At 35.4% G+C, this 24,604-nt stretch overlaps 1 protein-coding gene across 5 annotated transcripts in view; it reads left to right on the forward strand.

Moving 5' to 3' along the window:
* The window catches only part of CCSER2 (coiled-coil serine rich protein 2), a 154,696-nt gene that overhangs the window by 52,456 nt on the left and 77,636 nt on the right, over positions 1–24,604 (forward strand). For 4 of the 5 annotated variants that reach the window (XM_021699581.1, XM_021699584.2, XM_044916512.1 and 1 more), the window contains exons 4-5: positions 3,661–3,823; positions 16,741–16,936. In XM_021699581.1, the coding sequence (XP_021555256.1) occupies positions 3,661–3,823; positions 16,741–16,936 (359 nt within the window). Of the gene's footprint in view, positions 1–2,883; positions 2,961–3,660; positions 3,824–16,740; positions 16,937–24,604 lie in introns of those variants that run through there. The other variant, XM_021699582.1, reaches the window with a different exon arrangement.

Here is a 24,604-nt window from a genome sequence, read left to right on the forward strand (position 1 = left end):
AAATAAATAAATAAATAAATAAATAAATAAATAAATAAATAAATAAAATCTTAAAAAAAAAGAAGAGAGATATCTTTCTAATTACTTCCTGAATCCCACACCACAGCAAGTTATGGTTCCTATTAAATTGTACTTATTCTTTGTTATATTTCCTAAGGCCACATTTTTGCTTTTATTGAGTTATAGTTATATGAGTTCTATAGTATTATCCTTGATCACTTTCCAGTTACTGTATTTTCTTCTGGAAATTTATCTTTCTTTTTCAGTGCTAATTGTGTTTAGTAATAACAAGGTTCATGATTATTTATTTTTTTTTTTTTAGATGAGCTTTTCTTCTTTTGAACCAAATTTTAGTTCAGAACTTTTCTGATCAGATTGTAAAACCTCCTGCAAAGCACATTCTTTCTAGGCTTTGTAATGTGTAATTTCTTCCTGCCATCTTCATAGCCAATTGTTATTCACAGGTGGAAATAATACCTATGTCATCCATTACCTTCCTATGACTTTAAATAATCAGAGAAATAATCTAGGTTACTTTTGGTGTTACATTTTTTCCTTTATCAAATCAGAAGAAATGAGTGTGATGAGTGGTAGATCTAGGCATCCCAAGTCCCATACCTTTCAGTTAGCTATCTATATTAGATCCTCTTTCCCTCTCCTGATATTATTTCTGTCTCCTACTCACAGTAAAAGAACTAAAATCTGCTGCCTCTTACTTTTGGACCTGGAAACCTCCTTCACAGGGCCTTTATTTTCTAGTCCTAAATGCATAGTTAGGGCAAAATCTGGTGTGTAGAGAGCTGTGATCAACATACCTGGTTAAAATTTTTCAAGCCAGGATATGTTTTGGTTTGCCTCATCATGCCTTATGGTATTTCATGTTCAGAGGGATTTATTTCCTTTCTTAGTCTTCTTTGTCCTGTTCCATCATTGGCTATGGAAATGGTTTTGATTTATCTCCATCTTGTAATTTTGTTTGCTTTCCATTTTCTTTTCTATGTTATTTCTTTCATTCTGTCAGGGAACCCCCCAATCTTATCTAAGAAACCACCACTAATGTTATTTTACATTATCTTCTTAGTAACATTTTAAAGTACATAAACATATGTTTGATGGGTGCCTCAGATAGGAGTATAGTTAACCCTTGAACAACACAGGTTTGGAATGTGTGGGTTCATTTATATGTGGGTTTTTCCTATTAATAAAGGACAGTACTATAAATGTGTTTATTTTCTTTATGATTTTCTTAATATCATTTTCTTTTGATACAGTGCAGTACTGTAAATGTATTTTTTCTTATGATTTTCTTATTTACATTTTATTTTCTCTAGCTTATTGTAATACAGTATATAGTACATATAATGTACAAAATATGTGTTAAATGACTATGTTATTGGTAAGGCTTCCGGTCAACAGTAGGCTATTAGTAGTTAAGTTTTGGGGGAGTCAAAAATTATACACGGATTTTTGACTATGCAGGGGGTCCCATACTCTAACACCCACATTGTTCAAAGGTCAACTATATAAGCAGAAACCTTAAAAAGTCTTGGAGCACTCATTTATCTGAGAATTTAGGCCCCTCTATCTCAGTGTCTACCAGTAGTCTTTTGTGGTCATGGCAAATGTTTGTTTCCACTGTTTATTTGCCATTGTGTCTGTGGTTGAGTTCTTGTTTCAATAAAGGGGCTTTAATCTGTAGCCTGTGTGTAGTATCAACAACCTCTTTAGCAAAAACAAAAGTGGCACATCAATTTTATGCACTTTAATTTCCCACAGTATTTAACCCCATCTCCTGGCCTATTTGCCTGGTTCATTTGCTTCTTGCTACTCTGTATGCACTGTGTTGATTATATCCTAATTACATATCAGATTCTTATTATGACAGAATTTCTTGTTTGGGGAGTGAGTGGAATTTTACTTGCCTGAATTAAATATGGATTCAGATAAAAGTAGATATAGATCATCTCTAGCTTTATAGAATTGCTTAAACTAAAGTAACATTTTAATGCCATGTAGAAATACTTGAGCTTAACTGAGTCTTTGAGTGTAATACAAATGTGAACTAAAACCAGTTTTAAGCCTTTCTGGGATATTTTTAAATTTATTTTTCTTTTCCGATCTCATCTTCCACTCCTTATTTTTTTCATTATAATGGTCACCATGTCTTTATTTATCTAACGGTCAGGTTTTCTATAATTGAACTTTAAAAAAAATAGATAAAAAATAGATTGTAATTTATCTCAATAAAATGACAAGAAATTGAAATAATTTCAAATGTAAGGCTTCTTTAGAAAATGTTTTCTTTAAATTTTTTTAAACTATAAAATGTATAGTTTTCCCCCAAAATTGATTTCTTTAATGGTTATAAACAAAATTTCAAAGTGTTTTAAAAAGTTATACAAAATTATTATGCATTTAGAAGAAATTACGTTACAGTGAGTTTAGTGTATATGAGAATTGAACATCTGCACTTTAACTACTTTTTTGTAGTGGGGAAGTTTGTTTTTATCTGGTGTACTGTAATGAAACACTTTCCGTATTTCAAATTCAAGTTTTAGGTTAAGTGAAAATAATCACTTAAATAATGAATTTTTTAAAATTGGGGATCACATTGATTTCTACAGCTTCTTTATTCTAAGCATTCCGGATTTGAACTTTCTCATGTAATAATTCTAAGACTAGAGAAACCTTTTCTGTTCCTGGCTTGAGTTAATGTTTAGTTGTATTTTTAGTAACAGTCCTAACTCAGTAGCTATGTAACCACTGAGCGAAGATGGAGTCACAGGGTAAACTGGGCTTGCTTCCCACAGGGAGGGCTGGGAGTTGAGCAGGAAGGAAGGCCTGTTTGTCAGTGCCTTGTATGCAACTATGTCTGAGTAGGCAGCCGGCGACACAATGTCTCCCTTGTACAAAGTAACTCTCTTAGTGAGTGCTCAGATATGTGAGGAAAAAGTGTTTGGGTAAGTGAAGGAGAAGCTTGGGGTGTTTGAAGGAGATTCTTCTCGTGTTTTTGTGGCATTTGGATTTCAGGGAGTGTACTATTTGTTGCGGCAAAGTACTGGCATTGTTTTCAGTGACATTTTAGACTTTTTGAACAAGCTCTACTGTAAGCATATTGAAGCTTCTTACTTTCTAAACTGTGAGTTTAATTTTAAAAAAATACGATTTGTTTGTGATGAAAACTTAATCTGTGCTTCTTGAAATCAGTGAAAGCTAATTGTGGCATTTATTTTTGGGAACAAGTTCTCTACTAGACTTAAAATCTTATACTTTTTCTAATAATTTTCATTCTGAAGTCAGAACCAGCTAGTGATAATGATGAAAACCACTAAAAACTAATTACTGGTGTTTAAAATGTATAATGTTTATAACAAGGATAAGTTGCTTGTTTTAAAACACTGAGACCGTTGTTACTTAAGTGCCTATGATATGAAATTTATAATTTACTTCAATTTGAATACTATAAAGTTTAGTTTTCACCAAAAGAACTGGTTAGTTTTCTTCTGGAAATTTTGATTTTGTGATTAGCTAATATAAATGGCTGGTATTTTTAGCATATCATTTTTATATTCTCAGCAGCATTTAATTATCAAGCTGTAAGTAGTTAACTTTTATAGAGTGTGTGCATGTTTATAGTGTTTTGCTTTTGAATCTGTCTAGTGGAGTGTGACAATATGAACCGCTTTGACCGGTCAGACAGAAATGTTCGGCAGTCTCAGGAAGGATTTTGGAAGAGGCCACCCCAGAGGTGGAGTGGACAGGAGCATTACCACCTCAGCCATCCTGACCACTATCATCACCATGGAAAAAGTGACTTGAGCAGGTGAGTCTAATTTAGATTATATTCCCTATCTTTTGATTAATTTTGAATCCTAATATTCCCCTGCCCCCACAAAACTATTTTTTAATTTGGTTTTTAGAGGCACCAAAAATATTTCAAATTATATATGGTATTAATTGGAATAATTTGTCTAATTCTTTCCTTTTGGCCCAAATCTTTTTTCATTAGCTTTATCATAAATAAAAGTATTTTATTTATGTCTGCTATTTGTACTTCATGTTTTGGTGTGATTTTCTAGTTCTCATTTGGGAATGATTATATGTTGAATTTGTTAAAGTTAATTATTTTTAAAATAATATATGAAATTAGTGCCAAGTGATTTGTCTTTTATTTATATAATAAATTAAAACTTAAAAGTTCCTCAAGTGGGCGCCTGGGTGGCTCAGTTGGTTGGGCGACTGCCTTCGGCTCAGGTCATGGTCCCGGAGTCCCGGGATCGAGTCCCACATCGGGCTCCCGGCTCAGCGGGGAGCCTGCTTCTCCCTCTGACCCTCTCCCCTCTTGTGCTGTTTCTTTCTCTCTCTCTCAAATAAATAAATAAATAAAATCTTTAAAAAAAAAGAGAAAAGTTCCTCAAGTACTGTTAGAAATGAAGATACTGTATAATACTAGGATTCTTTTCCTTTTTAAAGCATAGCATAGCTTTTAATTTGATAAGATGTGCATTATGGCTCTGTAGTCAGTCAAACCTGAGGTCAGACTGTGTGGCCTGACACAGATTAGCTTTGTGAGCTTAAATAATTTATTTAAACCCTCTCTACTTCAGTTTATCATCTGTAAAACACAGTTAATAATACCTTTCTCTCACTGTTCAAGGATGAGAGGCAGAAGTGCTTGAGCAGTGTATGGCTTAGAGTAGGCACCCAGCGGTGGTAGTTATTATTAATTTTTTTCCTTTTCACTTCCTCATCTCATTTCACTAGGGATTTGAGATCATTTTGGGGCACAGTTACCAAGCAGATAATAAAATTGGATAAAGAAACAATGGAAGGGAAGTGTGTGGGCCCACATAGTTCTTGAAGTAAGAAAAAAAAATTGGCTCTAAGAATCCTTGCAGCAAAAACAAAGAACAAACCTTGATGCATTACAAGATTTATACTATACATAAGAAAGAATGTGTTTCTCCTGAACTGATTTGCTTTCATGAGACAGAAACCTGAAAGAAGTTGCTTTGCATGAGTTCTTAGAGAAGGAGAATACTTTGTGATATAGTGAACAGGTCTCAGCTTCCCAAAGTAGAAATGATAAATTCCTTAAGTCAGTTTTTTACTTATGTTCTTCAGTGCAAGCTACAAAGAACTCCAGACTAGTGAGAAAAGGCAGTTCTGCAGTGGGTCACAAAATAATGAGGTTTAACTAAGGATCCCTCTGTTGGTTTAATTTGATGAAATGATAAAATGTAGAAGATCTAGAAGAATACATGGAGTATATATTTTTCCAGGCATTATTTTGGCTGTTGTTTTTTTATAGCAGGCTTTTGATAAGGAATGGACATCAGAGTTGTTATTGTCAGGCAAGAATATGATGTAAAGATAGTTGTGATTGCAAATAATGAAGATTATGCTTTCCTCATTTTTGATGGTTGGTTTATAAGAAGGTAAATTTGAGGCCAACTTATGAAAATTTAGAAGCCTAACTAAAATATGAATTGCTTATACTTCTGATAATATTTATTCATCCATTTAACAAATATTCATTGAGAACCTATATGTTGAACTCTGTACTAAATTCTCAAGCTGGGTTGAATTTGGAAATAGTGTGAGAGGTGATAGCTGTGGATTGGTAATGGCTTCTTAGAGCATTGTTCTGAGGATGCTAAAAACAATTATGTAATGCATGAGCTCAGTTGGAGTCATTACAGTTATTGGTTATGTAGAAGATTCATGTTCCTCTTCCATCCCATACAAAGTTGAGTAGTAAGTATTTCTTGGATGTTGAGTCTGTGGGAGAGGTAGGTATATTACAATATTAGTGCAGTACAATGATGATGGGTGCCTTAATTAAAGTGATTTATATAGGACTCCAGAAGCATGCAGCATCTGGGTTTTGTCTAGGGTAGTGGTGTGTAAAGGAAGTTACTATTGAATGGGTAAGTGTGACTGTAGAGATTGCAGAGGAGGGGTTTCTATAGGAGAAGGATGAGTATTCAGATGGAAAAAAATAGCATGTGCAAAACCATATATCAGTACTGTGTTATTTTTAGAGAACTAAGTTCATAGCTGGATTGCAAGGTCATTTGGAGGAATGAATAGATGTGCTCTCTAACTCTTAACAGCAAAACTCTCTATTTTAAGATAATGAGTGGCAAATTTCAGCTTAAAATGGGATCATAAATCAGACTGTCCCAAATGGAATGAGTTACCTGGATGGAGGTAGTAATCTCTGTCCCTGGGAATGATCAAGATGAGACTGATTAGTCATCTTTCAGAAAAGTTAAGGAACATTTTCCAAAAACCGTATTCCTGGATGTTAATAGGTGTAGAAGAGCAATTATCTGATCAAATAAGTACAGGAATAAACAAATTAATATTAAATGAGTTTTTTGTAAAGTGGACTTTGCATTGCCTTTAATATATATAGTACTATGATTTTGCAAAATGTGGTAAAAGATAGAATATGTAGCCATTTTGTAAAACATATGACTGCAGACCCCTTTTACACAGTGTATTTTGAGGGACTACTAATTTGTGGATCATCCATACTGTTGATTCTCAGGGAGGAGAGAGAAATGCACCATATTCTTGGGGGTTGCTCATTTGACTCAATGCAGAACTTCCCAACAAGTGGGACACTGGTTTGTCATGAATAGTTTATAGGTTAACCATTTTATTGATCCCTTCAGGCTTTGGGGTGGCCATCTGGGTTTGGGATATCTAGATCCCTAAGAACTAGTTATGAACTTGGGTGGTACAGAGAGAAACTCCACTTAAGACAAGCCTTACTCTCCAGTATACCTTAAAACTATTCTTTCCTCTCCATGCCTTGATTTTTAAAAGCTTGGATACACTAATCCCAGGGCCTTTTTGACATGACATGTGTAAAAGTATCTCTTCCCATTCTATGACTTCTTGAGTGTAAGTTCCCTTTCCTTTCTGTCCTTTAATTCCCATCATTGTCTTCTTTTTTTTTTTTAAATTATAGGAATCTGTCTTATCCATAATTTAGGGGACTGGTAGTTCAGTTTCCTTTATATTTTTATCATAATACTATGCTCTCTTTTCATCTGGCCTAAGCGTTCATTCCTCTTTCTCCTGCAACCTCCTTCTTTCCCTATACTTTCCATTATGCTGTATGGAATTCTCTCACATGCTAACAAACTCACATTTTTTACCCCTTTGCCTACATTCTCCTGATTGCAACTGAAATCTCACTCTTTCCTAAATGTACTGGTTCCCTAGTAGTATTTTTATATGAAGGATTCTTATTTTCCAATCACTCTAGTACTTTACTGTTTAGAGGTGGGATCTTTGTCTTCACTCCTTATTTGCTTCTTTTTTTTTTTTTTAAGATTTTATTCATTTGACAGAGAGAGACACAGCGAGAGAGGGAACACAAGCACGTGAGTGGGAGAGGGAGAAGCAGGCTTCCCGCTGAGCAGGGAGCCCGATGCGGGGCTCGATCCCAGGACCCGGGGATCATGACCTGAGCCGAAGGCAGACGCTTAACGACTGAGCCACCCAGGCGCCCACTCCTTATTTGCTTCTAATCAAAGTATTCTTCAGTCTCTTTCCTCGAGACTTAGGGCATTTGGCTGTATCAAATCCTCCTTATTGGTCCCTACCCCTCGCTCACAAAAACTTTGACCCTTGGCTTATTTTCCCTCTTTGTTGTAAGCTTTGCTGCAATCCTCCAGTGTTCATGTACATGATTCTTTAACCTCCTGGCTCCTTAGTTTCTTAGAATTCTCTGTATATGAGATCATGTCATCAGAGAATGGAGATAGTTTTACTTTTTTCATTCCCATCTGGGTACTTCTCTTTTTTTTCTCCTGCATAATTCCTATGGCTAGAACCTCCAATACAGTGCTGAACAGGAGTGGTGAGAGCAAACATTTGTGCCTTTCTAATATTACGGGTAAAGCATTCAGTCTTTCACTGTTAAGTATGATGTTAGCTCTGCTTTTTCATGTGTAGTCTTTATCAGTTGAGGAAGTTCCCTTCTATTCATATTTTGTTGAGTGTTTTTGTCATGAAAGGCTGTTGGAGTTTGTCAGATGATATTTCTGTGACTATTGAGATAATCATTTTTTGGTGTTCATTCTCTTAATGTGGTATATGACATTGACTGATTTACAGATGTTGAACCAGCCTTGCATTTCTTGGATAAATTCTACTTGGTCATGGTATATAATCCTTTTTATGTATTGCTAGATTCAATTTGCTAGTATTGTGTTGAGGATTTTTGTGTATATATTCATAGTAAGTATTGGTCTATAATTTTATTTTTTTGAGATGTCTTTGTGTGGTTTTGGTATTATGATCATATAGATTGAATAGGGAAGTGTTTCTTTCATTTCTGTTTTTGGAAGATTTTATAGAATTCACCAGTGCAGTTATTTGGGCTTAGGCTTTTCTTTGTGGAAATTTTTTTGATTACTAGTTTAATCTCTGTAGATGTTCTATAGATATCTATTGGGTTTTGTTAGTTTGTGGTATTGTTCAAATATTCTATTTCCTTGCTGACCTTTTTCCTAGTTCTGTCCATTAATGAAGAAGTATTAAAGTCTCCAACTATAGTTTATCTTGTAGGGAAGGTCTGATAGCAACACATTCTCTCAGTTTTTGTTTATATGGTGATGTTTTAATTTCTCTTTAATTTTGAAGACTAATTTTGCTGGATATAGAATTCTTGGTTGACAATCTTCCTTTTAACATTTTGACCCCCATGCTTTCTTATGAAAAATCAGCATGTCTTCTCATGAGTCCTATTTTTCTTGCATTGTTCAGGATTCTCACTTTTTCTTTAGCTTTTGATAGTTTATGATGTGTTTCTCTTAATATATTTTGGAGTTTGTTGAGCTAATGACTAGATAACAGTTTTTTTTTTTAAATGCCTTGAACCAGTAAGTATCCCAGCCTTTGCCAAGGGGCTCTATATGTGTATGTGTTTAGGGATACTTTCAACAACCTGGTATTGCAGCTCTGCCTTAGCCTTCGTTTCCTCCTTGCTCAGAGACTCAGGGTCAGCCAAACGTGAGAGGTGAAGGCCTTTCCAGGTATTTCCTTGGCATGCACAGCCCTACATAGGTGTATGGCCTTCTCTATGTCCAAGAATATGTTGGGGCATTTCAAAGCCTCTTGTAGGCATCTCCTTCCTCAGGTTTTTCTTTAAGTTTTTTGATCACCATCTCTGGCAGCTTGAAATTTTAAACAATTGCACTGATTTTTTCCAACAAATGCACTAGAGATAAGGCTGTTCCCACTGAGAAACCTCGGAATTGGGTCAAATAAAACAACAGCTGAGAATGGGCCTTTTCTAGGGAGGTGCTAGTTAGGTCAAATAGTAACTATTTTCTGGAAATGGTGCTTTTCCAAGAATTCCAAACCCAGTTTACCATTCACCCCTCCCCCTAGTGATTGCTGAATTTCACTGCTATTATGCTTGTAAGGCTCTTGTTTTTCAAGCTGCCACAGAGCTGGGGAGATAGGCATGGCAGTAGAGTAAATTAAAATCCACAGAGCTTGTTCTCACCAAGATTCAACCATTTTGTTTTTTGGTTTTTGTTTTTTTTTGTAAGTGCTCCTTGGTTGTGGCAGGCATTTGGTTGATTTCCATAGTACTGAATAAGTTGATTTTGACAAATTCACCATTGTTCTCAATGCTTTTATGGAGGAGTGGACTTTTTGGAGATCTTTATTCTGCCATTCTAGAAATACTTCCTTCTGTCATTTTTTTTTTTTCTTTTTTATTGATGGACTTCATTTCTTAAAAGCAGTTTTAGTTTTAGCAATATTGAGCAGAAAGCATAGAGAATTCTCATATACTCCCTCACCTTCTTTTGTACAATTTTTCCTATTATTAACATCTTGCATTAGCTGTTCCAGTTTATCAGTCAATATTGATACACTGTTATTAACTAAAATCCATAGTTTACATTAGGGTTCACTCTTTTGTACATTCTGTAGCCTTTGACAAATGCATAATGATCTGTATCTACCATTACCTATCATACAGAATAATTTCACTGCCCTTAGACTACCATGTCCTCCTTGTATTATCCCTTCCTTCTTCCCCAACCCCCACCAATACTAATGGCAACCATTGATCTTTACTGCCTTCATAGCATTGCCATTTCCAGAATGCCATATAAGTTGTAGTCTTTTCAGATTGGAGTTTTTCACTCAGCAATATGCATTTAAGTTTCCTCCATGCCTTTTCATGGCTTGATAGCTCTGTTTTTATCACTAAATAATAGTCTATTGTGTACGTGTACTATATAGTTCATTTATCCATTCACCCCCTGAAACACATCTTGATTGCTTCCAAAATTTGGCAATTATGGATAAAGCTACTCTAAACCTTTACATGTGTAAGTTTTGAACTCATTTTGGTAAATATCAAAAAGCACAGTTGCTGGCTCATATAGTAAGATGTTTAGTTTGGTACAAAACTGCCAAATTGGCTGTACATTTTGCATTTTCTCCAGCAATGAATGAGAGCTCCCAATGTTACACATCCTCACCAGCATTTGGTGGTGTGTTTTGAATTTTAACCATTCTAATAGGTAGGTAGTGATATCTCATTGTTGTTTTAATTTGTAGTTCCCTAAGGATATATAATATTGAGCATTTTTTTCATATGCTTATTTGCCATTTGTACATTTTCTTTAGTGAGATGTCTGCTTAGAACTTTTGCTTGTTTTTAAATTTGGTTGTTTGTTTTCTTGTTGAATTTTAAGAGTTCTTTATATATTTTAGATACCAGTCCTTTATCAGATATTTTACAGATATTTTTCTCCCAGTCTGTGACTTCCTTTTCAAATCTCCTAATGGTGTTTTTTCAAAGAGCAGATGTTTTCAATTTTATGCAGTCAGGTTTACAAATTTTTTTTTTCATGGGTTGTACTTTTGTGTTGTCTCTAAAAAGTTATTGCCCAACCCAGTGTCACCTGGATTTTCTTCTTTGTTACCTTGTAGTTTTACATTTTACATTTAGGTCTTTGATACTTGTTGAGTTAATTTTTGTGAGCAGTGTGAAGGATCATTTTTTTCTGTATGCATTCTAGTTTTTTTAGTATCACTTGTTGAAAAAACTATCCAGTCTCCTATATTTTGTTTTTTTGTTTTTTTTTCTTTTTGTAGGTTTTCTTTATTTTTTTTATTGAAGTATAATTAACATACAGTGTTACTAGTTTCAGGTGTACAACATATTGATTCAACAGTTCTGTACATTACTCAGTACTCACCATAAATATAGTCACCATCTGTCACCAAAACAGCATTATTGTAATATTACTGACTAAATTCTCTGTGCTGTACTTTTCATCTCTGTGACTTATTTATTTTATTTTATAACTGGAAATTTGTACCCACTAATACCCTTTACTCATTTCACTCATCCCCCTACTTAGATTCCCATTGGCAACCATCAGTTTGTTCTCTGTATTTAAGAGTCTATTTGTTTGTTTCTTTATTTGTTTTTTAGGTTCCACATATAAGTGAAATCATGGTATTTGTCTTTTTGTCTGACTTATTTCATCTAGCATAATACCTTGTAGGTCCACTCATGTTGTTGCAAATGGCAAGATCTTTTCTTTTTCTTTTTTTAAATAGCTGAGTAATATTCCATTGTATGCATACACACACTTACACACACCACATCTTCTTTATCCATTCGTCTATCAGTGGACACTTGGGCTGCTTCCATATCTCAGCTATTATAAATAATGTTGCAGTAAACATAAGGGTGCATGTATCTTTTCAAATTAGTGTTTTGTTTTCTTGGGTAAATACCCAGTAGTGGAATTACTAGATCATATGGTATTTCTGTCATCCTGTCTCCTTTGAATTGCCTTTGCTCTTTTGTCAAAGATCATTTGACTATATGTGTGGATATATTTTGGATTCTCTCTTCTGTTCCACTGATCTATTTGTCTATTTTTTCATCCGTACCACAGTCTCGATTACTGTCACTTTATGTAGTAAGTCTGGAAATCAGGTAGTGTCAGTAGTCTGACTTTCTTTTTCTTTGTATTGGTTATTCTGGCTCTTCTTCCTGTTCATATAAACTTTAGAATCACTTTGTTGATATTCACAAAATAATTTGGTGGGATTTTGATTGAGATTATGTTGAATCTAACATTGAAAAAATATAATAACCATGAATATAAAATACATATATTTAACTTTTAATATACAATTTTTATTAAAGATGAAAAAAGAAACACTAAAGGTTTTGTGAAGTCGAAGTGCGACTCGGATTAGGAAATAAATGAAGAAGAAAAATTCTCTTTCTCCCTGTCTCTCACACACACATTTCCACTTGCTGTTCTAATGTGTGAATCATAAGCCTTCAGATTAGCACAGAATCACACATCTTAGTAATCAAGAAGCTTGGGTAGAAGTGAAGGATATAAGTATATGGGTACAGGACGTAATTTGGAGAGAGTCCTTTAAAACTGCAATAATGATTATGCAGTGATGTGATTATTAGGTGTGTGGATTGAATATCAGGTGCTGCTGTTGTATGGATTCAGTTTAAATGGGTTTAAAAAACCTTATCTCTTAGAGATTCCTTTTTACAGTTATTCTGATCCCATTTTGGGGGGATGATTTTATTGGCTATAGTTCTAGAACAATGTTAAATAATATTGGTGATGGTGGACAGTTCTTTCTCATGCTTCTGTAACTACTGGACTCATTTTTGCCCATACCTGTATTGGTTCACTTCTTCATATTCAACAGCCTACTTGGCCTGTGGTCAGCTACAGAGAGTCTGCCTATGCTAACACACTGCTAACTGTCCAGTGTATTCCCCCAAACAGCATGCAGTCTTCTGTTGCTTTCACTATCTGAGTTCTCTACCAGAAATCCGCGATTGTTAAAATCTGTATACAAATACAGATTTATGCCTGTCAACTTATGAGGTGTTGTGTCCAATAATTCCTCTATTGTCTCATATTTATTTTTCTTTACATTCTTTATGTCTTCAACCCTGGGTTTGTGCTTGTACTCTTGGAAAGTGATTTTGCCTCTCATTCTGTTTTAAAGGTTCAGACTTCCATGTGTGAACTGCATCATTCTCTTAGAATGTGGAATCTCAAAATCCTCATTATCTTTCTGTCTTACTTTTTTTCCTCTCCTGTCTTTAATAGTGTCCTTTTATCTTCTGAAAATAACCCGTTATATATTTACTTTCTCTTCCATCTTTGTTTTCTTTTGCCTCTTGACCTTCTCAGTTATCTTCATTTTTTTCCAGCAAAGTTCAGTAAGGTGTTAATGTTATTTCCAATGTATTGTCAGATGGTTTCGCACCAAATACACAAGTATAAACAAATTGTGTTAAAATTTACCAATTGGGGAATATAGGTGAAGGTTATATGGCATTATAGTATTCTTTTGACATTTATGTTAGAAATTTTTTTCAATATAAAGAAGTTGGAAATTATCGTAACAACAATAATACAATAGCAATTAGTTTTTATTTAACATTTACTATGTGTCAGGCACTGTTCCAAGCACTTTAACATATATTACCTCATTTGAGACTTATACCAACCTAATGAGGTAAGTACTCTTATTATCCTCATTTTATAGATCAAGAAAATGAAGGATTGTTAAAGTAACTTGTCCTGTTACTAGCTAATAATTGACAAAGCTGAGATTTGAACTCAGGTAATCTGTGGAGATAATATAAAAATAAGATATGGTCCTGCTTTCAAAGGGCATGTAATCTAATTAGAGGTAATAGCTATATAGATTTCTTTAATTTGTACTAAATAAATTAAGGATCCTAAAGTGCTAGTTTTATCTAGTTGAGGGGATCAGGAAGGGCTTTAGGAGGAAGTAGCATTTTAGTATGAGGAGAATATTTAAGTTTCATTTTGGATCTCATAGTGGAAGTATTTGAAATGCAACCTAAGGTATATGAACTTTATTTATTTCACACTGGAGAACATTGAGAGTTAAGGAAATTATGGCCCAAAGACATTAAGTATTTTCAGTAGCTAGTTACTGTCAGTCAGGATTTAAACCTTAATCCTAGGCAAGAGGTGGCTCTTTTATACCATTGTGGTTTTCTAGATACCAAATCTTTGACCCTGTATTATTAGTGATAAAGACTTGTGACTCTTCCTTTGAATGTTTTTAATTCATTAGTTCCTTGCATGTGGTTAATATTTAGTCAACCTAAAATAAGCCTTACTCTGTACCTGTTTCTTGTAGATTGCAGACAAGTCTCCTTCAGTCTCTTCCCTCTCTAATCTTTGTTTTATTCACTTGGTAACATAGCAGGTAAAGTTTAATTTGATTATTAACTGGGATTTTTTAATGTAACTGCTTCCAGATTATAATTTTAAAGTAGTAGCTAAAGAACTTTAGAATTTCAGCGATGGAAGCTTGAAAAGAAACAACCTAGGGGTTAAAATCCATGATCCTTAATATTCAGTGAGAGCAACAGCAACAAAAATAAAAAGCTAACTGGTCTCTGACATAGAGGAAAAGAATATATAGTCTGTCTTCATGGAGTTTATAATTTGGCACAGATTGCAAATGAACACAATATACTATGTCAGGTAATATGGTGGGGCATCCTAGAGGGCTCTATAAGGACACCTGTGGAAGTACCAAGCCCTGCTTTGGGGGATTAAGGAAGCTTTCCCTGAGGAAATGCCAACGAATTTAAGATGAAGAAGAGTTATCATTCTCCAGATCAAGTGTGCAGTGGAGGGCAGGGTGGGTAGCCTGGCCAGGAGTAGAGAGAGATTGCCATAGGTTTGGAGATGGGGGAGATTGTAGCGTGCTTCAGGCGATCTCAGGTAATTTGACTGTGGATTAAGAAATCAGTCTGTGGGAGGCAGATGTGTTAAGGGATGAAGTTAAAGAATAAATTGGATTCAGGCTATCTTTGGCCTCATAAGCCATATTTAAGAGTGTCCCGGTCCCTGAAAACATGCCTTGCACTTTGTGCCATTGCTTTTCATTTTCATTCTCCAGAAAGCCTTCACTTTTCATTCCAGTCAAATTCAAACTTCATACTTTATAGTTCACCCAGGTTCTTTTCTGCCCAAGAAAATCTTCCAAAGTATGTCAACTTTTTTCTTTGAAAACATTGCTATCTCATTCTTCATAGGCCAGATGATTCTATATTTTTGTTTTACTGCTTTGCTAACTTACTATTACTATATATTTTTTATTATTTCATGTATAGATTGTCCATCTATTCAGTAATGAATGGTTAAATCATATTAATTGACCAGTATTTGAAATTTAATAATTCAACTATAATTTGAACCGATAAAAATAAAGCAGAATTATATATAAACACATTAGGTCTTAACTATAGATCAAAATTTAAAAGTTCTTATATTTTTTTCCTTGGTTAAAACAAAAATCAGACCTGAAATCAAATATGAAAAATAGTTTCAGAGAAATATAATCTTGTAAAAACCAAGCTTATATTGAATATTTAAGAGTTTGGGGATTTGGGAATATTTGTTTAAAAAGTAGAGAATTTAGTGAAAACCATGTTTCTACTTTTTCAGTCTGGTTAAAAATTAATGTGTTGTGGCTTTTGCAAATATAATGCATCTTGAATTTAACTTTAATCCTGATATGTTAACATAGCCATTATATTGGAGAGAATACTCTTTCAGTGTGTTATTTTATATATTTTATATGTTTTTTATTTTTATATTTAAATATACATATATATGCATATATTATTGACATATATAAAAAGTTCATGTCTTAAGAACCAACTGGAATTATGTATTATGTGAATGAAGTAATTTCAAAATTGTTGTAGCTAATGACTTCTGATTAAAACATTGTGTTTTTCACATCCATGAAACACATCAGCCCTAGTTGTTTATTTTTTTTTCAGCATGTATGTTGTATGAAACTAAAGGGAAGTTTAAATTTTCTTAGAGTCAATTTTTTTTTTTAAAGATTTTATTTATTTACTTGACAGAGGGAGACACAGCGATAGAGGGGGAACACAAGTAGGGAGAGTGGGAGAGGGAGAAGCAGGCTTCCCGCCGAGCAGGGACCCTGGACCCTGGGATCATGGCCTGAGCTGAAGGAAGACACTTAACGAATGAGCCACCCAGGCACCCCTTAGAGTCGATTTTTTAAAAATATAGTTTAATATTAGGAAATACGTGGTATGTATAAGACTTTTATAAAACCAAGTTTAACCTTTATTGGAAAAGAAGATTTATCAATAATGTAAAAACAAAATAAGAAGTAACAGTTCGTCTGTCTTAACTGTTTTCTGGGACTTACAAGAGACCGGAATCTAGGGGTATGTGACCAAACTGGGAATTAACATAGGTAGCATAGTTATGGGGCTAAAAAAAGATGTGAAGTTCAAGAGGCCAATTAAAGTCAAAAGCTAAAGCGCAGACAATCTGTTCAGGCAAGGAAAATAAGTATAATTTTTTTCAGGCAAGGCCTTTTCCTAGAGTTTTTTGTTTCTCTCCATTTCGTAAGGAATAAGGTTTATTCACCAATGTGTAAAATGCACAAAAAGGGGGAGGAGTAAGAAGATAATTATATTAATGAGAACTAGAACTGATTGGAAATTTTGGTGGAAACAAATTCAGTGTCTGAGGTAAGCAAAAGTCAAAGGCTATGTGATAATGATAATTGATTTGTAATAATCACTGCAATAATTTCGTTACCCTATTTCTTTCTGAAATTATATATCTTTTCCTCCAACTTCTTCCCCTGCCCTTCCAGAGGCTCTCCCTATAGAGAATCTCCTTTGGGTCATTTTGAAAGCTATGGAGGGACCCCCTTTTTCCAGGCTCAGAAGATGTTTGTAGATGTACCCGAAAATACAGTGATACTGGATGAGATGACACTCCGGCACATGGTCCAAGATTGTACTGCTGTAAAAACTCAGTTACTCAAACTGAAACGTCTGTTGCATCAGGTGAGTATATGTGAACATTTTTAGCTCTGAAATTTTGAATTGCAAAATGGATTAACTTTACTTTTTTTTAAGTTAATTGGGTTTCTAACGTCTATTCAAATTTCTGTAGAAATAATGCTTGTAAATAATACATAACAAACTTTTGCTGGAGAAGAAAACATGGGATTTTGTGTGATATTTCAGTACAGTCCCCAACATTTATGAGCTGTGTGGTATTTGGTAAGCCAGTTTTTCTCCTGTTTCCTTATTTTTGTAGTACCTACATTTAAGGTTGTTGACAGAATTAGAAATAGTAGTTGTAAATTTAGAGATCTAATACCTGAAGTATGGTATTCGGGCATTTAGTCAGCAGTGGCTGCTACTATAATTTCAGCTAAGTAGGAAATAAACAGCAGTTTTTACTTACATAATCTCATAGTCATATAATTTAACTTCTGTTTGAAACCTTCAAGTTTAGTCTTCCTCAGTCCTTTCATTTTTTATTTGAGAAAATCTAGACTCATAGCAGTGATGTGATTCGTCCAAAGTCCAAACACACAGGGTGAGCTGATGTTAGAACCTGGCTTCTCATTCAATAGTACTTTTTTTTGTTCGAACTTACAGACAACGTCAGATAAATAGCAGAAAACTAAGGAATAAAATACTAATTTTAAATTATGGATATCTTTTGGTTAGTTTTAAAGCTATGTTTATTTTTTGTAGACTAGCCATGGTTTGCTTAAAATTATGGTTGAGAATGAACAATCTAGCTTCTCTGCTGAACTTATTTTCTGGATTACCTTCCTCAGGATTGTATGTTACAGCTTCTTATGAACAGGGACCAATTCTTAGAATTCCTGGTGCCCATCAAAAGCAAACTCTTGATATATGCTCAGTAAAGGCTAGTTGAAGTGAAATATGGCTCCTTTGTTAGTAATAGTAATGACGATTAGTATAAATATTCTGTTAAAGTCATGAAAATTGTTATGTAAGTACTTGATGGTGGATTCTTTGGACTACTCTTCTCCATTCTTGTGGATGTTGGATTACTTTTTGAAAATAAACTCTGTGCTATGGCCGGGAGCAAGAAAGTGGAAGATCTTTTTCAGATCTGAGATCCTGGGACTTGTCTAGAGGGAGAAAGAGATTTCATGATTGAAATATCCAAACATAGAGCTTAGAATTTTAACTGTAACTAGGAGATATACTCTGGTTTATAGTATTTTTCTGCTCACTAGTCTGGGGAGATTTTCTTATCAGAAGCTTCAGAGTCAAAGGAAAGAGAAGGTAAGTGGTGGGGAGGAGCTAGAATATGTTCGATATATACTTTGAATCAGCCCTTGTACTACCTATACCACATACCCTCTTTCTTGTCTGGGTTTATTGCTCTGAAACATGAAGCATGATAAATACCAGCTAACCAGACCAGGCCTAATCTCTAATAATGGGAGAAATAGTATAATCCAGGAGAGAATACATGAAATGATAACCAATGATAAAGCACCATAAAAGTAGAAAACATTTTTAGACACATTAAGAAAAACTGTGATTCTCTTAATGGTTCTTTTCTGTCATTATGACCTCTGAAATGTTAGAGTAAACACTGGTCAAGTTAACTTTACTTTTTGTTTATGCAGTGAAAACAAAATTATGGGAAGAAAAATTGCAGAATCTTTTTAGGGCATCTTTGAAATTTCCCAAAATGCTAATAGAAGTTAAAAGCTGAATGAGTCTGAGATTTCATATAACTACCTCTATTTTTTCCAGTTTAATATTACTAAATTTAAAGAAGCTCAGTGTGATACATATACATAGTTTTAAAAAATTCACATAGTATTCAGAGACTTAATGAAAATGCAGTATTTCTGTCCTTCTCCACTTCAGTTAACCTTTTTAGTCTGAACAGATTACCATCTGAAGATTTCTCTAAAGCTATCATTCAGGGCTTTCCTTTTGTCATATTCTGGGATTGGGTATACTATTTCTTGTGTATCTTTTTTTTTTTTTTTTTAGTTTATTCCCTCATTTTGCTAGAGTATATATTTAATTTACTTTCTAAGAGAGAGCAAATGGATGGTAAATTTTTTTTAGTTACTGCATTACTGAAAATTTCTTTTATCTACTCTTAATATTTGATATTAATGATTTGGCAGGGATGGAAGAAATGAGTTTTCCTTTAGAAGTCTGAATGCATTGCTTTTCTAGGATTCAGGTTAGCCACTGAGAAGATTCTACATTCTGATCCATTTTACATTTTATATTGCCAGTTTTTATTTTTCTGAGAGATTTGTAATTTTCTTTCTGGCATTTTAATCTTTTATTTCTGGCATTATATAGTTTCACAGAGATGTCCTGGGATTTGAGTTTTGCTGTAGTTATTTGTATGTTTCCCACTTAATGTATGGGTAATTTAGTAGACTCTGGAGATTCATATTGTGTGAAATTTTCTTTTTTTTTTTTTTTTACCTCACTTTCTCTGCATCTTTCTGGAATTCTTGGTAATTACAAACTGGAACTTCTGAATTGATTTTCAATCTTTTATCTTTTCCTTTCATATTTTCCTTTGGATTTGATTATCTTTTCTGGTATATTTACTCAACATCATATTTCAGCTCTCCATTTCTGTTGAATTACTTATCTTGGCAATTGTATCCTCAGTTCCAAGAACTCTTTATTATATACCACTCCTTATTCATATCATTCAATTTTTGTTTTATCAGTAACTATATTAAGTAGAGTGTTCCTGTTAGGTTTTGTTAAGATTTCTTAGGTTCATTGTATTATCTCTCTCTTTCCAAATAGTCATTTTGTTCTTTGTGTTTATTTTGGTTTCTTTCTTTTGGAATCTTTCTTCAAATATCTAATGATTATTTGTTGTTTATTAATATTTAAGAGTGAGGAATTAAAAAGTTGATTCAGGACTCTTTGTACGTGGGCTGGGCTGGTCAACTGGCTGGCTTGATTTTATAGTACTAGATGGATAGTGGAGGACCCTCAATATCTATTGAGTGGAAGATTTTTCTTTCTTAGGTTGTTCTATTTTCTCCTGAGAAGCAACCTCTGATTTTTTTGCTTGGAATAGAGGTAGAAGACTGGAAGTCTGTTCTTGCCTTATGCAGACTTCCAGTTAATTCCCATCATCTTTAACCCTGATGGGTCATATTCTTACTTTTTTCTGTATCTAGCATTTTGACCCTCTTTGGGGTTGTGGGGAGCAAATTGGTTCTCTTTTTGTCCATGTTCCCCATCTATACATACTTCAGGTCTTTTTCCAGTCCTGCTAACTCACTTATTAAAGTTTCTGCCCCCTTTGTAATGCTCTTTATCATTATGGTTTGTATGTTTTTAAAAATTTCTTCTCTGTCGGGGAGCCTGGGTGTCTCAGTCGTTAAGTGTCTGCCTTCGGCTCAGATCAGGATCCCAGGGTCCTGGGATCAAGCCCCACATCGGGCTCCCTGCTCAGCAGGAAGCCTGCTTCTCCCTCTCCCACTCCCCCTGCTCGTGTTCCCTCTCTCGCTGTCTCTCTGTCAAATAAATAAATATTTTTAAAAAAATTTCTTCTCTATCATTTTAATATAGGTTTAAAAGAAAAGATAAAAGTATTTCTAATCAAAAGTCCTCTTCTTTTGGGGCACCTGGGTGGCTCAGTCGGTTAAGCATCTGCTCTTGATTTTGGCTCAAGTCATGATCTCAGGGTGGTGAGATCGATCCCTGCCTTGGGCTCTGCACTAGGTGTGGAACCTGCTTAAGATTCTCCGTCCCCCTCTCCCCCTTCCGCCCTGCGCCCCCCCCCCTTAAAAAAAAAGTTCTCTTCTTTTTAAAATATAGAGAAAGGGCTCCTGGGTGGCTCAGATGGTTAAGCATCTGCCTTCGGCTCAGGTCATGATCCCAGACTCCTGGGATCGAGTCCCGCATCGGGCTCCCTGCTCAGCGGGGAGCCTGCTTCTCCCTCTGCCTCTCTCTCTCTCTCTCTCTGTCTCTTATGAATAAATAAATAAAATCTTTAAAAAATAAATAAATAAATAAATAAAATATAGAGAAAATATTTTTAAAATTACTTTAGCTGTGTGAATGCTTCTTTGAAATTTCAGTGTGTCACAGCTCAAAATTTGATTATTCTTTGCACATTCTTGTTGTTTGCTGAAGGCAGATGCTTAACCATCTGAGCCACCCAGGCGCCCTCAAACATAAGAACTTAAATAAGCTCTGGTAACCAGTATCTGCTTGGGTCTACTCATAAAAGATTGATTATTATAGGGAGGAGTCACCCTGATTTCAGTAAAATATGAAGCCCTGAAAGAAAGATTTTGACTGAGTACTAGCTCAGAAAGAAGAATGTCCACAAAGAAAGAGGTAGTTGCATTATCTCTTATGTTCTTTTACTTTGCTCCTCTCTTTTCCAGATGGTTTACCTCAAGGCAATGTTCCTTAAATTTAGACAGAAATCTTTTCCTTGATTATTTTTAGCAGTTTAGTTAGGCTATTTCCCTTATAAGATTGAATTAAATTGGGCACCTGGGTGGCTTAGTCGGTTAAGCGTCTGCCTTCAGCTCAGGTCATGATTCCAGGGTCCTGGGATTGAGCCCTGTGTCAGGCTCCTTCTTCACTGGGGAGTCTGCTTCTCCCTCTTCTGCCCCATGGAGGTTGTTTTGGTAGAGGTATTGTGAGCAGAGAAGCAAACCCATATCCAGAGTAAGTGTCTATTCCAATAAGGACAAAACATTGTCCTTTCCATGATGGAAGTGGTTTAGTATAATCAGCCTGCCACCAGGTAGCTGGCTGATCATCCAAGGAGTGGTACCATATCAGGGGCTCAGTGTTGATCTCTGCTGCTGGCAAGTTAGGCACAAAGCAGTAACCGTAACCAAGGTGGCCGTGTTGCTAAGTCTATGCGTAACCTCCATCTCTGCCATCATTGCCATTTTGTTCATGAACCTGTTGGGGGATGCCAGAGGTGGCTGGGGAAAGAGACTGACTGGTATCCAGGAATGGATCAGACTATCCACTTAATTTTTTAAATTCTCTTTTGCTGAGGTCACCCTTGGGTGAGCATTCGCATGAGACACACATCTTCATATTTTTTGCCCATTCACAGAGGTCTATCCACATAACTCTTCCCCAGATTTCCTTGTTACCAGTTTTTCAGTCATGTTTCTTCTAAGTCCCTGACCATTGGCCCATGTATTTCTATATAATTGTGTGTCTGGACATTTTTCCTTCTAAGTAAAGTGAACAACCCATGCAGTGCTTGAAGTTCTGTCCCCTGGAAGGATTTCCCTTCCCTGCTATCCTTCCAGGATGTACCAGAAAGGAGCTGTAGTGCTGCAGCTGTCTGCTTTCAGATGTTTTCTGCATATCATATGGAACCATCTGTAAACCAGATCTGAGTTTTCTCTTCCTCTGTCAGCTGATTCTAGGGAACTCCCCATGAGGCCATAGTGTGGTTTGGGAGAGAGAAGGCAGTGTAGGAGGAGTGGGGACCACGGGCACTTGAGCCACTTCTTCATGTGACCTATTTGTATCCTTAGGGCCTGTTTAGGCCCATTCACATTTATACCACTTCCATTTGATGATGGAATGTTTCTGTGCACCTCCAACTTTATGATTTTGTGTGTCAGATAATACCCTGTTCACGATGGGCAGCTCAGGTAGCATGGTAACTTGGTGGCCCAAGATTAAGCATTCAGTCACTACTAAGACACAGTAGCAGGCCAAAAGCTGTATTTCAAAAGGACAGTAGTTATCTACAAAGAATGGCAGGGTTTTGCTCCAAAATCGTAAGGGCCTGCACTGAGATTCACCTACAAAGGGCTCTAGTCTCAAACAGTATCCCTATCTGTCATTGACACTTCCACACCATGGGACCTGCTGGGTCCCACAGAGCAGAGCAGCTTGCACAGCAGCCTGGACCTGTTGCAGAACCTTCTGGGCCCTACTGAAAACTAGCAGCTATTTGGGTCACGTGGTAAGTGGACCAGAATAGCACACCCAAATAAGGAGTATGTTGCCTCCAAAGATGCCCACTACGTACTGTACATCTTTTTTGGTTATAGCAGGATCCAGGTGCAATGACCTATCCTTTACCTTAGAAGGGATATTTTGACACACCCATAGTCCTTACTCCTGCACACTGCCTTCTTTCTCTACAAACAATTGTTTATATTCCTTTTGTGTTCCTGGCAGTTAAGGGTAAATTGATGACTGGACAATGCTATTCAAAGTAGCTTGTACAAGTATTTGTTATTAGTCCAGGGAGAGTTAAAGTAGCTCTTGCCAGAATCAAAATAAACACATTTCATCCTTCTTCCAGAAATTCTTGCTATCAAATAAAAAAACTGAGCCAAAACTAAACTGTGTTTAGTAACTAGTTGATTTATAGTCTGGTGCAAGCTTTTTATTGTGTCACAGAAAATAGTTTGTGCCAGAAGTGATCTGCAAATCAAACTGTAAGTAACACTGGTGAAAGATACTATCCTTACTTCTGAAAGAGAAGTCCAGGAAATGAAAAAGATACACAACCAAATATTACACTAGAGGTATCTTTATGTAGTATACGAAATAGAAAAATTGCTTTGGGATTGGAGATGAAGAAATTCATTCTATGGCATTATGGAGAAGATGTGAAACTGTAAGTTGAGTTTATCAGGTGAAGAATTTAGGGAGATCAGTGGAATCAGCATGAACATAGTTAGAGGTTCTTGAGAGCATGAGCTGCATTTGTCATAATGACTTTGGGAAAACCCATGAGTACGTAAGATAATCAATAAAGAAAAAGCCAGAAAAAGCAGTGCTCACTTGATACATTTTGAGATAACTTTTAATACAACTTCTTACTTTTAAAATGTTTATTAATAAGAAGAATTAAGCATTTATATTGCATTTGTAGTGGTGTCTGTATTTCAGTAACTAAATCCTTAATGAAATAGGATTGAATTTTGCTGAAGAATGCCAGCAAATAAATGTAGAAAGTCTGATAAAATTAGAAAAACATTATTTTACAAAGCCTAAAGAAATTTCTGCTTTATGCCAGGATTTTTAATTGTTGCTATAACTGTTAGGTGAATGGGCAGTGGGTTCCTAGTCAGTTCTTGTTGTGCCAAAGTAACTCCATATAAATTATTTATGGTTGCAAGAGAAAAACATTCTTGTTCACTGGAGAGATCAAACTGGTTTTTTGTTTGGTTGGTTGGTTGGTTTGTTTTTAAAGATTTTTATTTATTTGAGAGGGAGAGAGAGAGAGCGAGTGAATGAGAGCGCACGAGCAGTGGGAGGGAGAAGCAGACTCCCCGCTGAGCAGGGAGCCCCACGTGGGGACTGGATCCCAGGACCCCAGGATCATGACCTGAGCTGAAGGCAGATGCTTAACTGAGCCACCCAGGCGCGCCAAGAGATCAAACTGTTATCACCCTAATCCAGAGATGGTTTTCCCATTACTAATGAGTTGAGTTATCCAGATAATATGTATCTGCTCATACGATACACGTAATTGTGCATAATATATTCTAGCAAAACCATTTAATTTTAATTCCTCAAGCCATTGCTTACAACTTTCTTTTTATAGGTTAAACAGGTGATAGAAGAAAAAGAGAGGAAGAAACCAGACAAATTCATATGGTTGAAAACTCTGTAGGAAAAGCAGTAATATCCCTTTAGCTTGTTATTGTCCTAAAAAGTTGATGCGGGGAGGTG

The sequence above is a fragment of the Neomonachus schauinslandi genome, chromosome 6 (assembly GCF_002201575.2).
Source record: "Neomonachus schauinslandi chromosome 6, ASM220157v2, whole genome shotgun sequence".
Taxonomy (NCBI): domain Eukaryota; kingdom Metazoa; phylum Chordata; class Mammalia; order Carnivora; family Phocidae; genus Neomonachus; species Neomonachus schauinslandi.